This window comes from Sinocyclocheilus grahami, unplaced genomic scaffold, assembly GCF_001515645.1.
Source record: "Sinocyclocheilus grahami isolate Dianchi unplaced genomic scaffold, SAMN03320097.WGS_v1.1 scaffold239.1, whole genome shotgun sequence".
NCBI classification, from domain to species: domain Eukaryota; kingdom Metazoa; phylum Chordata; class Actinopteri; order Cypriniformes; family Cyprinidae; genus Sinocyclocheilus; species Sinocyclocheilus grahami.
The window spans coordinates 614558-629804 of record NW_015505418.1 but is presented as its reverse complement, the minus strand read 5'-3'; the positions used below and the strand labels follow the sequence as shown (position 1 = coordinate 629804).

At 38.2% G+C, this 15247-nt stretch overlaps 2 protein-coding genes across 3 annotated transcripts; one reads left to right on the top strand and one right to left on the bottom strand.

The window, feature by feature from the left end:
- Positions 1 to 4665: 4665 nt before the first annotated feature.
- Positions 4666 to 7256, top strand: LOC107597844 (NF-kappa-B inhibitor alpha-like). The gene is made up of 6 exons (XM_016289036.1): positions 4666 to 5071; positions 5693 to 5798; positions 5901 to 6114; positions 6264 to 6352; positions 6444 to 6701; positions 6836 to 7256. The coding sequence occupies exons 1-6, from the start codon at positions 4833 to 4835 to the stop codon at positions 6866 to 6868; spliced, it is 939 nt and encodes a 312-aa protein (XP_016144522.1). The 5' UTR covers positions 4666 to 4832; the 3' UTR covers positions 6869 to 7256.
- Positions 7257 to 8739: 1483 nt separating this feature from the next.
- On the bottom strand, positions 8740 to 14838 carry LOC107597861 (proteasome subunit alpha type-6). 2 transcript variants are annotated; one of them, XM_016289052.1, is made up of 7 exons: positions 14634 to 14838; positions 12939 to 13033; positions 12543 to 12624; positions 12305 to 12460; positions 10986 to 11164; positions 9123 to 9217; positions 8740 to 8889 (listed from the first exon to the last, which is right to left on the bottom strand). In XM_016289052.1, the coding sequence occupies exons 1-7, from the start codon at positions 14707 to 14709 to the stop codon at positions 8832 to 8834; spliced, it is 741 nt and encodes a 246-aa protein (XP_016144538.1). In that variant the 5' UTR covers positions 14710 to 14838; the 3' UTR covers positions 8740 to 8831. The 2 variants fall into 2 exon arrangements, with proteins under 2 accessions (XP_016144538.1, XP_016144539.1); XM_016289053.1 differs by having other exon boundaries at positions 14638 to 14713.
- Positions 14839 to 15247: the final 409 nt, after the last annotated feature.

The following is a 15247-nucleotide window of genomic DNA, read 5'->3' as shown; positions in this document are numbered from 1 at the left end:
ACATTATGGAATCGAGGCACTTTTGCATCATTTAAAAATGATTCACTCACATCTCAAAAGATTGACGTGGACATCCAACAATGACCCCACAAAGTACTTCATCTACAGGTCAGAAATTAAAATGAGAAAGAAACTTAAAGTCAATAGCACATTGCAAATATATGTTTCATTTTATAATACTTGATTTTAATACCTGTAAAGATAATGATCTAAAGCCTTTTTTACTCCCAAGTCCCATCACAATTATTCATAGTCGCTAAGAAATTTCTTCTGGTATTTCTGTTGAAACTGAAAATAATGCTCGTTTTAAAACTTTTTATTTAAAGTAACTAGAAGTGTTATTATATTTCATTTAATTTGTCACGGGCAGGGTGTACTAGAGAGCAGGCAGGATGATGAAATCAAAGGATATTTAATAAAGAAACAGGAAATCCAGACAGGGTAGGCATCAACAGCCAGGGGTAACATTCACAGGGACATTCCAGAGGAGAGGAGTCCAGAGGCGATGGCGGGTCGACGCCCGACCAAGGTGGAGCTGGAGGGACGAGGGAGCCCGATGGAGCTGATGGATCGATGGGTGACGGTGGAGGCGAGGGAGCTAGGAGCCGAGGTGGAGCCACTGGGTTTACGGACCGAGGCGGAGTCCCGGCTTCAGAGGTCGGAGGCGAAGGTGAGGGAAACTCCGACCATGGCGACGCTGGAGGATGGCAGTCCCGCGGGGCTTGCACCACATTGATGGTGGGCTGGGGGCGAGCAGAGGGGCTGCCAGCTGACAGCGGTGGAGGATGCTGGAGCAGGTGGGAGGGCAGGCATTTTTGATGAGTGGGCACTGGAGAGAGCTCTTGGGCTGGAGCCCTTCCTGGGCGGAACTGGGAATCAGGAGCCCTTCCTGGGCTTAACGAGGAATCAGGAGCCCTTCTTGGGTTTAACGAGGAATCAGGAGCCCTTCTTGGGCTAAACTGGGGATCAGGAGCCCTTCCCGGGCTAAACAAGGAATCAGGAGCCCTTCCTGGGCTAAACTGGGGATCTAGAGCCCCTCCCTGGGCTGAACTGGGGATCTAGAGCCCCTCCCTGGGCTGAACTGGGGATTCTGAGGTCTCTCCTCCTCATTTTGGTCCCGAATTCCCTCCACGGAATTCAGGGCCAAACAGTTATTCTGTCACGGGCAGGGTGTACTAGAGAGCAGGCAGGTTCGACGAAGATGACGAAATCAAAGGATTTTTAATAAAGAAACAGGAAATCCAGACAGGGTCGCCATCAACAGCCAGTGTAACATTCACAGGGACATTGACATTGGCAATAATCGTCAAACTACACTACAGGAGGCAGGAACTAATATAGGGCAGATAACGAGGGGCAGACAGGTGAGCACAATACGGTGAATAACTGATAATGAGGACAGGAACAACCAAATAAGGACACAGAGGGAGCAACCACAAGCGACAGTCCACAGGGGTGTGACATAAGTAACTAATTTAATTAATTAATAATTCTATAGTTATTGAGGCTGAAAAGATTACATGGTTCTGCTCTTGCTGACTCATATGTAGATGTATATGGCAAGTGTGGAAAAGGCCACTGGGTTTTGTTGTGTCATGCACACAGAATACTCAAAAAACAGCGTGCAGATCAGATCAACGTCACAGTTGTGAATTTAGTCCATTTTGCATCATCACACCGTATTTACAGGAAACTACTGTTCATTTTGAAAATATAACAAATTGTTTTGAGCTGCGAACTGCTCAAAATAAATTTCATATAAAAAGATGATGATATTATATGTACAATGTGACAGGCTAAGAAAAAGAATATACAGTGGGTCGGAACATCCACACTAAAAAACCTGAAAATAAACAGGACGTTTTAGGATTTTTTAATATTTAGGATTTTCAAATATGTTCTTATATTTTTATATTAAAATAAAAATATAAGAAAAGTTGATGAAAATATTAAATAAAAAAAGAATGAGACTGACATACATTTTTCAATGCTATACTTTTCATTCAATGTGCATAATAATAATAATAATAATAATAATATTTCCAAACAAACAAAACCTCTCCCTTCCCCATGTAGTTGACGTACAAAAATAATGAAATCGATGTACACTTTCCAATTCAACTTTTTACTCATTGCGAATAATAATAATAATTTATTTATTTATTTTCTTTTTCAAACAAACAAGACCTCCTTTCCCGTGAATTTGATGTAAAATTGAATAAAAGACTGATTTTTTTTCCAGTTAAACTTTTCATTCAGTGTGCATAATAATAATAATTACTATTATTATTATTATTATTATTATTACAAAAACAAAACCTCTCCCTTCCCTAGCTGGCATACAAATTGAATAAAAAATTATGAAATTGTTTTTTTTTAAATCAATTTTATTCTTTTTTAAACATTATTCATTTATTCATTTCAAACAACAAATCCCCTTCCTTTCACATGAGGGATAATAATAATTATAAATCTATTAAAATAATGCCAAAGCCAAGCCCTTCTACAACTTAACATGCTATAGATTCCATACAAATTTCAACATGTGACATAATTAATTACTAATGGTAACAATATATTATATAACACACAGCTGTTCAAACTGGTTGGTTGTTAGGAGGAGACTTCAAGCGTGGGTGGATCTCGCACATCAGGTTCTGGAACAAGTGGTTTTTAAGGGTTTTCCTGGAATGCGCATTCACAGGATTCTCTCGCTTTGTTTATTCGTGGACTTGTGCAATTTGCAGAGTCTCAGAGACACCTCGAATACCAGCATGAACAGAAGCTGGATTATGACTCAGTGTTCAGGCTAAGAACAGGTCTACCCCAATTTAACACAGCCCACGCGCTGATCTTTAAAGTCTTGTCAGACTAAGAATAGTGGGTCAAACTGTCATCCCACACCTGGACCTCCCAAAACTCCCTCCATTCAGAACGGAACTAAATCCTCTGCATATGCATGAAAACATAGACTGAGGCTGAAAAATAATTGCACACATACCGTACATTCAGTTTAGCAACACCCATATGGACTGTAGCCAACTTTTCCTATTGGAACAGTATGTGCATTCAAGTTGAAACCTGTATGTGTAACGTTTGAGGGAATGTTCTCCAAGTACATTCTGTGAATCTCCATTCGCTTAAACAATGGTTGGAATTCATAAGCATTATTTCAATGATACTTTTCAATTGCTTCATAACAAAGCAAGCAGAGCGCCACAGACACCCATCTTGACGTATGTCACGGTATCACCATAGTGACCTAAGTGTTGGTAGAAACGGTTGCTATGTTATGGCTCCTCCTTTATGCAAATATAGCTACAGTTGTTTCTAGTGCAAATGTCAGGTGAAGAAAGGTACAGTAGACAGTATCACACTAATTCTTTATTTACTTGGAGTTTCCGGTTTTTTTTTTTTTACTTGGACTGTCCATCTATCTTGCTCTGTTTGAAGAGGTGGATACGAAACCAGACAGATACTGCAGTTCATGCCTTTGTTCTCTGCTGAAAAGAATGCAAATGCATATTTTCTGTCATGCAAATAAGTGTAAATAAATGAGTTGCACTGTAACATGATTTTTCAAAGTTGCATATAACACAAAGACTATTTGAGCATGTTTAACAAGAAACTACTTTCTACTTCAAAATGTCACGTTTGACTCAAAGTGCTATTGAAGTTTCTTTATAATTATTTGTGAAATTTACTAGCAATTTCGGAGGTAAAATTGTTAAAATTCCAGTCTTCAGTGTTTGATTGGTTTCATTTGTTTTAAATGCTATCATGGAAAATACTAAAAAGATGGTGAAGTATGATGGTTGCCACTAGAAAATATGAAGGGGGAGCCCCAGAAAAAAAGCGCAGGGGAATATGGTGGACCCCACAAATCAGGGGCCTTCCATGTGGGATGTTTCACTTCAGTCACTTTAAACTGACTCAACCCTCTTCACATTCATATATTAATTCTGAAAAAGGTCCAGAATTTTGTCGAACACTTTTTGCACTGTAAACATTTTTTTTTTAAAAACCTTTGCATTGTAAGAAATTAAAGACTGGCCCCAAAAGTATTTGGACATTCATCGCTTATAATGTCTGAATGTAATCAAGTGGCATCTGCAAGCAAACAAACTATGTTTTCAATTCATTCTTTTTTATTTATTTATTAGGATTTTTCCTTTTCCAAAGTTTTTGTAATGGCATGCAACCATTGATCTGTATGAAGTCCGGCAGTGTTTCTCAGATACAGAATATGTGCCAAGGTGATTTTTTTTTTAGTAGATGTCTGAACTCAGTTCCCCTGTAAGTTCCCACATGTGTCCTATAGCAGGATAACCACATTAACCACATCTTCAACTAACATTTAACAATCTGAAAGATTCCATACATTGTTACATAATGCAAAGACATTCACTTTTTGGGGTCACTGTACCTCAGTATGAAAACGAACAAACAAATAAAAAAATGATGTTGATATCAAGAGCTATTTCTAGCTGCCATATATATTTCCTGCATTATTAATAGTCCCCCCTCTCATGACTTTCATTCATGAGCTCTTGTCATTCATTTTCCCGTGAGTTTGGCTTACTGCGTATCACCAGGTAGATTCTAATGTGTAATAGGAAAATTCAGATTTTCATTCTTACTTCGAGGAGTCATCTTGAGGGAAATTCTCTAAATAAAAACCCGCTACGAGTTCCCCTTTTTCAGTGTAGTCAAGATAGTTGCAAATGGAAATCCCCCGATGTGCAGCATGGAACCGGAGGCGCACATAAAAAGGGCGTTGCGCCGCCCTCTCCGCACACTTCACTGCTGACTGCGATCCAGCGAGCGTCGCGATGGATGTACACAGAGCTGCCATGATGAACTATGTGGATTGTGATGTGGATGAAATGGATACGAAAAACAGGAAAATGCAACACTGCGAGGATCGCGTCGACAGCGGCGTGGATTCTCTAAAGGAAGACGAGTATAGGAAAATAGTGGAGGAAATGGAGACTTTGTCTTTGCCTGGCCCGAGCGTCAATAAGGGGATGTGTGAATCTTGGACAGAAGATGTCACGGAGGACGGAGACACGTAAGTGTAAAATGCTTTTTTTAAAGAAAAAAAAAAAATGCAATGCAAGCTTCCCAGCAAAAAAAGAAAAAAGAAAAGTGGTGCAGAAATTGACCCATTTAATGCAACTTGCAACAATTGTGGCTAAAATCTGTTTCAGAGTTCTGGTGGTCTATAAAAAGTTGTTGATTACATTAAATGAAACAATGCATTACTATTCCCTTCGCTCGATAAAAATGATACAAGTAAAATATTTTAGATTTTCTTTTTTTTTTATTGGGACCAACTGTGCAATTTTGACTCTACAGTTATAATTGTAAACAGAAAAAAAACATGCCTTAACCAACTTTTTAGAGAAGTTGTGCAAATAGTTTTAGTTGCGGAAGTAAACAAATCTCGTTTTGGAGCAGCGCCCAAAGTGGGAGGAGCTTGAGAAACAAAGTGCGCAGGCAGGAAAGTCCCTGGCGCGCGGCCAAGCGCAGATAATGCATCAGCCACCGTGGCTGGAAATAACCTTCAAAACTCCATTCTTGCGAAACGGCCGCCTGCTTGTGCTGTGTGTGTGTCTGCTAAACCACATCCTCTGAGCGTGTTCTTAAAATATTTTCTAAAAAAAAAACCCTCCCACATTACATTTTCCAGGTATCTTCACCTTGCCATCATTCAAGAGGCGGAAGATTATGCCATCCAGATTATCAAACAGTGTCAGAACGACCCCTTCTTGAACAGACAGAACAACCAAAGAGAGGTAATTGAAGTTCCACAAAGAGCTACTCGCTTAAAAGCACAATTTCCCTCAAAATAAGAGCTTGTTTTCCAAACCTGACTAACATCTAACCTCCATCCTCAGACTGCACTGCATCTCGCTGTCATCACAGATCAGCCGCACATGGTGGCCAGACTGCTAAAGGCCGGCTGCGATCCCCGGCTGGTCGATCAAAGTGGAAACACGGCCCTCCACATCGCCTGCAAAAGAGGCTCACTAGCTTGCTTCTCAGTGCTGACTCAGACTCAGATTCAGACCCAGCATCTGCACTCCATTCTCAGCTTCCCAAACTACAGCGGTAAGTCTTCCATTTGGAGTAAAAAAAGCAGTTTTTGAAGCACTGCCCTTCTTTTTATCAGAAAAAAGCAAGTGTCTCCATATAAAGTCGTAATTTTTAGTACAAAAAAGTGCCGCTTTTAAAGTACCATCCCTCTTTTTTTATTACAGGACACACGTGTCTCCATATAGCAGCCATTAACAACTACCTCTCAATGGTGGAGAGTCTGGTCCAGCTTGGGGCAGACGTAAACGCAAAGGTACGGTATGAGTTTAAAACGCTCTGCAGCGTCATAAATGACTCTTAAATATGTGTTTTAAGAGAACTAATGTGTGATTTCTTGTGTTCAGGAGCAGTGTAGCGGCCGTACGTCACTCCATTTGGCCGTGGACCTGCAGAACCTGGATCTGGTGCACACGCTCGTCGCTCTGGGAGCTGATGTTAACAGTCTAACCTATGGAGGATACACGCCGTACCACCTGACCTTCGGCCGACAGAACAGCGAGATCCAGAGGCAGCTTTACACTCGGACGGCCCAAGAGCTCAGGGCGATGCCAGAGAGCGAATCAGAGGAGAGCGATGAGGAGTGCTTTTCTGATGACGATTGTGTAAGTTTCCTTAAAAAGCTTCTCCTACATTTTACATTCCTTCTTGATGTGAAAAAAATTTCATTATATATATATATATATATATACACAACTATATTATTTATATTTACATATATTTTTCATTTTTTTAACAGATGTATGATGACATCCAGTTCTGTGGGAGATAGTCTGGCCCTCAGGACAACATTCCCCATAATGCAAAGCAGCGAAGGCTGTAGGTGCTCTCAAGGTCTGGGACAGGGTGTGCCATATCCCAGGACGTCAATCCCTTGATGGGACTCCGCAAAAGTGGAAAAGAGGAGCTGAACCCTTCCCGGGGGCATGATAGTGGTGGTGCTGTTAACCATGGAAAGAACCCCCGAGATAGCTGGACCAAAACCTTTACCAATATTTTTGAAGTCAAAGAGTTGGGAAAATGTATATTTTGTGAATATATAGAGATATATTTTTATATTTGTAAATTTGTGAAATGAAACACTTGTCAATAATGTGTATAGTCTATATATTACACTGTGAAAATATTTTTTACATTAAAAACAAAAGAAATGACATGAATTCCGAGTTTGGGTGTTTCTTGTATTGAATGTGCTGGACTGATTTCAGAAGGCCTGGAAATTTTCTGAGTTGTGAAACTTGTGAAAGAACATGTAAACCCCTGTAGTGGTGGAATACCAGAAAAAAAGCACTTGGTGTGTACAGTAACTATCATTTCCTTTCTGGAACACATGAGTCACGTAGATGCGTCACTATAGTTTAAATAAAATTCCTTGGGTCTGCTGACTCGCGCTAGTATGAAGTTCCCCACAAGAAAGAGAAATGAACACTCGACCACTAGAAGTGTGAGGTTCATGAGCATTACATATTCAGTGCTAGGATTACATTATGTGTGTGACCATAAAACTCATGATGGATCAGTGCAATTTTGGGATTATTCAGATCGCCGCCTAATTCAAAGTCATAGCTCTCTTTTTAAAACGGCATCAGTCATGTTTCTGGAGACGGATGAGCCAGGAATCATGAATTTTAGGGAAATTCCATAGCTTTGTTCTCCTGACAATGAATGGCATACTATTAAAACCATTGGAAAGATTTCAATATGACATGCATCATAATCATCTTCATCACTGTCACATGGCGAGAGGTGAATTGTAAGGGGGTCTGAATACTTTCCGTACCCACTGTATATATGTATATATATATATAGCTCAAAAAGGCTGCATTTATTTGATAAAAAATACAGGAAACAGTAATATTGTGAAATATTATTATTGTTTTCTTTTTGAATATATTTTAAAATGTAATTTAAAAAAGCTGAATTTTCAGCATCATTACTCCAGTCTTCAGTGTCACATGATTCTTCAGAAATCATTCTAATAGCTGATTTGCTGCTCAAGAAACATTTAATGTTGAAAACAGTTGTGCTGTGCATAACACTTTCATGGAAACTGAATCCTTTTTTTCCAGGGTTCTGAATTCTGAAAAGAACATTAAAAAAATTAATCTTTCATAACATTATAAATATCTTTAATCAATTTAATGCATCCTTGCTGATAGTATTAATTACTTAATCTGATTATTTTCTGATCTTCTTATCCAACATGTATTTGTGGATCAGATTTACTAGAATTCCACAGAATGATCATCTAAATTCATACTTGTTCATATTTTCAGTTACACCACAAAGTTGTGTAGTATCTGGTTAAGGAAAAACAGTTTAAACTACAGAATGAGGGCGAGTCAGATCATCAGTGTGATTAAACTCAAAAGCACGCATTTGACGTTCCTTGCGTGATAATCTCTAGTCTTCCCTAATCGACTCTTGTTACACTTAAGACACTCACAAAGAATTGCACCGAATGAAAAACAGGTTTGTAAAAGATTTCCCTGTTGTAGAATCAGCTAGGGAAAACACAGGATGTAGCGAAAATGAAAGATGTGCATGATGGGGACTCCCCCAGTAAAATATTCACAAAATGTCCTGCTATATGAGAAGAAAAAGAGAAAGGAAGAGAGCAGGAATCTTAATATTTTTCTCAAAATGTATTTAATGGAACGGGGAATTTACATGAGAACAAAAGCTCTGAACAGGATCCTATGCATCTCAAAACTGTGAGCAGCACCTTGGAGATCTCAGTCCCTCTCAGCCAGAGACACCAAATGAGTGTCCAACTCTGACTCTGACAGAATCCTGGAACAGAGCAAACGAGCAGAACCGTGAAAAATATATAATCTGTGAAGCACGCTCTGATTATAATACGCATCTGGCATATGTGACACGTCAAAAGTGACATAAATGAGGCATGTTGCATCATTTGACAAATATCAATACCGAAGCCATCGACTGCCTTTCTAGAAGTGATTTTCTGTAGAACAGAGTGCAGATCTCTCCGTGTAGATGGTGAACACGGTTCTTCCACCCACCTGAATTTCGGATCCTCTGCTGTGATGACGCCTACCTCCAACTCAGATGGCTTAAAATCGATTGACAGCACAGTTGATAAACAAGTGATCGCCGTCTGTGGATGAAAATGCTTTATTAGTCCAAATCTACATATTAAATTTAATGAAACAGACAGATAATCCAGTAAAAATGGATTTAAAGTAGTTTTTTGGCTTTAGGATGTAAACAAAATAGTTCAAAGCAGCACACATCCTAAAATCAAAAATCAATTTTTTTGATGTCAATTTGATTTTTTAAGTAGTAGATTGTTGATATAACCTTTCCTTGTTTCATAGCTTTCAAGATATATAGATTAGCAATACTGTTTACAAAGAAATTGTGTAATAAATCAGGAAGCAAGCATATATAACCATCCCTTTCTGTAATATCTTTAACTACATTATTGAGCAAAACGAGTTTAGAGGAGATATTAGAGAAGTTGATATTTCCACTCCAAAGAAACAGCGTGACCAGACACAGATCTACTAGACACCTTGGTGCCAGTTGCTGAAATGTACAAAAACTGCTCAGAAAAGTAAAGACAGTTCTGAGAAAACTTCTAGCATCATTGGCTGGATCATACCACTTGGTTTGTCATTTTGTCAACTGATGCAATGACATTGATACAGTTTAAGTGTCTGAAAAACAACTGGGGCCACTGTTGTAGGTGCCACAAATACACATATACATAAACAGCTGTTTTCATTCACTGGGTATTTTTATTTTATCAGTGGTAAATAGGACACATTATAGAAGCAAATGTGCTGAAACCTGAAGTTTACATGACAAAAATAAAACCTTTTCCTACAGAATCTTGCTATCATTAAAAGATTAGTTCACTTGCAGAATAAAAATTTCCTGATCATTTACTCACCCCGAATGTCATCCAAGACGTTCATGTCTTTTTTTTCTTCAGTCGCAAAGAAATTAAGGTTTTTGAGGAAAACATTCCAGGATTTTTCTCTATGTAATGGACTTCAATGGGGATCAACGGGTTGAAGGTCCAAATTGCAGCTTCAAAGGACTCTACATGATCCCAGCCGAGGAATAAGGGTCTTATTCTAGCCAAACCATTGGTCATTTAAAAAAAATAAAATAAAAATTTTATATACTTTTTTTTTTTTTAACCACAAATGCACGTCTTGCACTAGCTCGACTTCACGCATTACATAATCATGATGGAAAGGTCACGTGTGACGCAGGCGGAAGCACCGATCCAGTGTTTACAAAGCGAACGTGCAAAGAAAGTCAAACGTTCTTTACAAAAAAAGGTAAAACAACGATGTCGGATGATTTTGAAGTTGGGAGGAGAAAATGAGATGAAGTTTTTCCTACCCTACCTTTGGAACCGCAGTACACAGACGAAGAGCTAACCGCGCGTGAGCTTTCCAACATGATTACGTCATGCGCGAGGTCGAGCTAGTGCAAGATGAGCATTTGTGGTTAAAAAGTATATCAATTTTTATTTTTTTTAAGAAAATGGCCAATCGTTTCGCTAGATAAGACCATTATTTCTCGACTAGGATCGTGTAGAGCCCTTTGAAGCTGCACTGAAGCTGCAATTTGGACCTTCAGCCCACTGATCCCCATTGAAGTCCATTACATAGAGAAAAACCCTGGAATGTTTTCCTCAAAAACCTTAATTTCTTTGGGACTGAAGACAGAAAGACATGAACATCTTGGATGACATGGGGGTGAGTAAATTGTCAGGAAATTGTTATTCTGGAAGTGAACTAATCCTTTAAATTATAAGCTGATGTGGGCAATGTTAGCAGCTGGAATCAATTTTGATGAAGCTGTTATCAAATGTTTTCTTGAATTCTGAATTTTAAAAGCGATTGCACCTCAACTGTCTGCTCAAAGGTCCAATCGAATTTCTTCTTCACTTTTTTCTCCAGGAAGCTTGTAGCCTCTGTCTGCTTGACACCTGCAGCCGTGGCCTTGAACCCACAGTAATAACCTGCTGGGTCACACTTATACACCTGTGGCCCGAGCTCCTCATCTACACCAATTACAATCATGCCTGGAAAAGATACAACACCACAAAACATCAAGTTCTGCATAAACAACCAACACCCAATGGACTTCTTTTAACAATGTTTCTGCAGGTTTTATGAAGGTAAATTTAATACTTTTTAAGACCAAGTAAAGACAATTTTAATAATAAATTTAAGGGAACACAATAGCAAGGTTATTACAGTTAACTAAAACAATAAAAACAATTCTGTTACTTGAAATCAATTAAACATTAACTGAAATAAATGTAAACAAAACCTAATAAAACTACAAAACACACAACAAAATTACTAAAATTTTAACAAAAATAAAGCAAAATACAAAAAAAAAAAACTATAATAGTATCTCAATGATACTAAAAGAACACTACACAGTAGGTCGATGTTCTCTAAATGTGAATGTCTAGGCAGCACAATATGAATTGTATTAACAATAAAGTATAAAAAATACAACTTCCAACAGATTTCCATTACTTTCATTTATTTCACAAAAAATAACGTAAGACTTAAATACATCTGCTCCCAACCACTAAATATGGAAATAAAAAAATGATGTTCTCAGTATTTTTTTGTTAAAAATAAAAAATAAAAATAAAAAAAGATACTGTACTCTGTTTTCCGGTGTCTAAAGATTCTCAAATCAAGATTTACTTGAGGAGCAAAATGACAAAAGATAAGAACTTGTTTCCTGTGAAATTCATCAAAATGAAGTGAGAGCATGATTAAAACAAGAACAAATATCTGCCAATAGGCTCAGAAAAATGTATTTAATTCAAAGGTGAAACATGTTTTCTGGCCCCCTTGATATTGGCTCTCGTTTCAAGCATAAACTCACTTTTTCCCAACTTCTCGGAATATAAGCCTTCATATCTTCTTTTTCATTTCAAGTAAATGTATCTTGATTTAAGGATGTTTCAATATTTGTACCGGGAAAAAAGCTATAAATTTTTTTCGCAAAGCATGCAACATTTAATGCCATGGCTTTTTGAATTGAAGACTTTCTGCTCTGATTTAAGACCTTTCTAAATTAGGACTGTTTTGGCACAAAAACCTTGAAAATCAGAGTAAAAAAATTAACCATAAAATATGACATGACCCCTTTAAACTACTTCATGTGTGCGTAAATAATTCAGCAAGTGTTCACTTACAGCAGCCGAGCGGCCTCATCTCTGCATTCTGCGTATAAACCTGAGAGATGTCTGCAATCCTTTTACAAAGCATGTCTACAGGAATCTCATAACCATACTTGTACTTCCAGTTGGCCGCCTCGTAACGAGCTCGCTGCACTTGAGACCTGCTGTCAGCTGAACGCGAAACACAAGCCATTAACGAGCGCATCAGTTCCAGCAGACACCATGAATATGACCATGTGGATGAGATCTGTACCTGTCATTCCTGACATCCCACAGCCAATGTTCTCTGTGATTCTGAATAAGTGTGTGACAGTGGAAGAATCAAGCAGCTTGTCCTGGAAAACACAGACTGTTTTAGATCACCAGCACCACTGGAACAGAACTTACCAGTAACATAAATAAAAGTCACCTTTCCCACCAGTAGTTCTGCATGTTTACACCACAGAAAAGACATTCCAGGTTGGAATTTTTTTTAAATTAAAACCAATTGAAATGAATGTTAGGATGTGTTGCTCTATTTGTGGGCAAATAGCCAAATTACAAAATCGTTTATTTCTCAAGTCAGTGAAATGCGGCTGATTCTGAGAGATGTTTCTCAGACGCTCTGGCCAAATTTCGGTGGAAAAAGGGTACATGACAGCAGACTTACTGGGACTTTTTTCTGTGTGACGACTACTGCACAGTCTTTCCCCCGAACAGCAACCGATGTCAGACCACCCTGGTTTATGGCCTTGAATGCATATTCTGTAAAAATGTAATGAAGTTATTTAGAAGGTTAAAAGTTACTTGCAAAGTTTGGCACAATTCTCTAATAGCTTCAACACTCAATACAAAAAAATAAAAATAAATAAAAAGGTTTGGAGATCCACAAAAAATAATATTAAATATATGTTTGTATATGTAATATTGTACCATTATGGGCAGTCGTGGCCTAATGGTTAGAGAGTCGGACTCATAACTCAAAGGTTGGGGGTTCGAGTCTCGTACCGGCAGGGATTGTAGGTGGGGGGAGTGAATGTACAGTGCTCTCTCCCACCTTCAATACCACGACTGAGGTGCCCTTGAGCAAGGAATACCGAACCCCAACTGCTCCCTGGGTGCCGCAGCATAAATGGCTGCCCACTGCTCCGGGTGCTACTCCTGTGTTCACGGTGTGTGTGTGCACTTTGGATGGGATAAATGCAGAGCACTAATTCCTAGTATGGGTCACCATACTTGGCCACATGTCACGTCACTCACTCACAATAAAAAGAATACTAACTACAGTAACTACAGGAGTTTGGGGTTTTGTGTATTTTACAAAATCCACGAGGAAAAATAAAAATGTAATAAATTAAGATTTACAAGAAAAATCCTGGTCCTTTCATTTTTTTTATTTATGCCTTTTATGCACCTGATACTACCGTGCTATTTCAAATATATGTACCCCTGGACCACAAAACCAGTCGTAAGGGTCAATTTTTTGAAATTGAGATTTATACATCATCTGAAAGCTGAATAAATAAGCTTTCCATTGATGTATGGTTTGTTAGGATAGGACAATATTTGGCCAGAGATATAACTATTTGAAAATCTGGAATCTGAGGGTGCAAAAAAAAAAAAATTCGAAACATTGAGAAAATCACCTTTAAAGCTGTCCAAATGAAGTTCTTAGCAATGCATATTACAAACCAAAAATTAAGTTTGAATATATTTACGGTAGAAAATACATTTGTCATAAACATGCATAAAAAAACCTTCATATTCATGACATGTGTCATGTCAGTCTTATGCACATCCCTTCAAGTAAAGTGTTACCAAGAAAAATCGATCATTTTGACCCATGCAATGTATTTTTGGCTATTGCTACAAATATCCCCCAGCAACTTAAGACTGGTTTTGTGCTCCAGGGTCACATATATTGTTGTTGCCAAGTTGTTTACATAATTGTTCAATAAAATTGTGACAAATTGACAAAAACTGCGGTTGCCATGGCAAAGTTCGGTAAAGAAAACACAAACCTCCTCACCAACATATGTATCAATGCACATAACTGTTGCATTTGATCAATTAACATACATTTATAAGATAGTTTTAAATTGAAATCTGTAGATGTGTAATAAAATTATTATATTAAGCATCATTGAGCAGATTCTCCATCACTCACTCACTCTCATCACTCTAGCGACTAGACCAAGCAGGACTACATTATATAAATATATATACATATAAATGCGCACATTGAGATATTAGAGCTTTTATGTGACGGGCTAATAATGCTATGAGTTCATACTAGCAGTTGGTGTAAGAGCTTGACTGTGAGCTGAGCACTAACTGCTCTTCTTCAAGTCAAAGTCGTACTCGCCTACTTGGTAAAGTCTTCCCTCCGGAGAAAAGATGGTGATGTGACGGTCAAACCCCGCGCTAGAACCCCGGGACATGTTTATAAGAAATGTATTAACCGTAAAATTGCTGAAGTATTGCAGGCTAAGCTACACAGAATAGCAACATGCAGAACGAATGACCCGGAAGCAGTGGATAGTTTTTCCGGGTCAGTATCGGACTGGAAGGTGTGCAGTCATTTTTTGAGAATTAAGCAGTTTTGCATTTAAAGAAATGTTATATAATATGTATTTGCTTTCTCTGTTTACAAGACTTTTGTCCCGTTCATTTTATTTGTATTTTTTTAACTGTACTGGCAGATAATAGCTAGCATACTATTAATGAAATAAAAGGCCTCATAAGTGAACTTAAAGGGATAGTTCACCCAAAAATGAAAATGGGATGTTTATCTGCTTACCCTCAGGGCATCCAAGATGTAGGTGACTTTGTTTCTTCAGTAGAACGCAAATTATGATTTTTAAGTCCAGCCGTTGCAGTCTATCAGTCGTATAATGCATGGCAATGGTAACAAAATCTATGAGTGTAAAAAAAACATGCACGGACAAATCCAAATTAAACCCTGCGGCTCGTGACGAC

Excerpts from the sequence above, each read along its gene's own strand:
- LOC107597844 (XM_016289036.1), top strand. The coding sequence starts at position 4,833 with ATGGATGTACACAGAGCTGCCATGATGAACTATGTGGATTGTGATGTG. Across the intron at positions 5,072-5,692 it reads GTCACGGAGGACGGAGACAC|GTATCTTCACCTTGCCATCA; the intron begins GTAAGTGTAAAA and ends TACATTTTCCAG. Across the intron at positions 5,799-5,900 it reads GACAGAACAACCAAAGAGAG|ACTGCACTGCATCTCGCTGT; the intron begins GTAATTGAAGTT and ends CTCCATCCTCAG.
- LOC107597861 (XM_016289052.1), bottom strand. The coding sequence starts at position 14,709 with ATGTCCCGGGGTTCTAGCGCGGGGTTTGACCGTCACATCACCATCTTT. Across the intron at positions 13,034-14,633 it reads GGGAAGACTTTACCAAGTAG|AATATGCATTCAAGGCCATA; the intron begins GCGAGTACGACT and ends ACATTTTTACAG. Across the intron at positions 8,890-9,122 it reads GCAGAGGATCCGAAATTCAG|GATTCTGTCAGAGTCAGAGT; the intron begins GTGGGTGGAAGA and ends GCTCTGTTCCAG.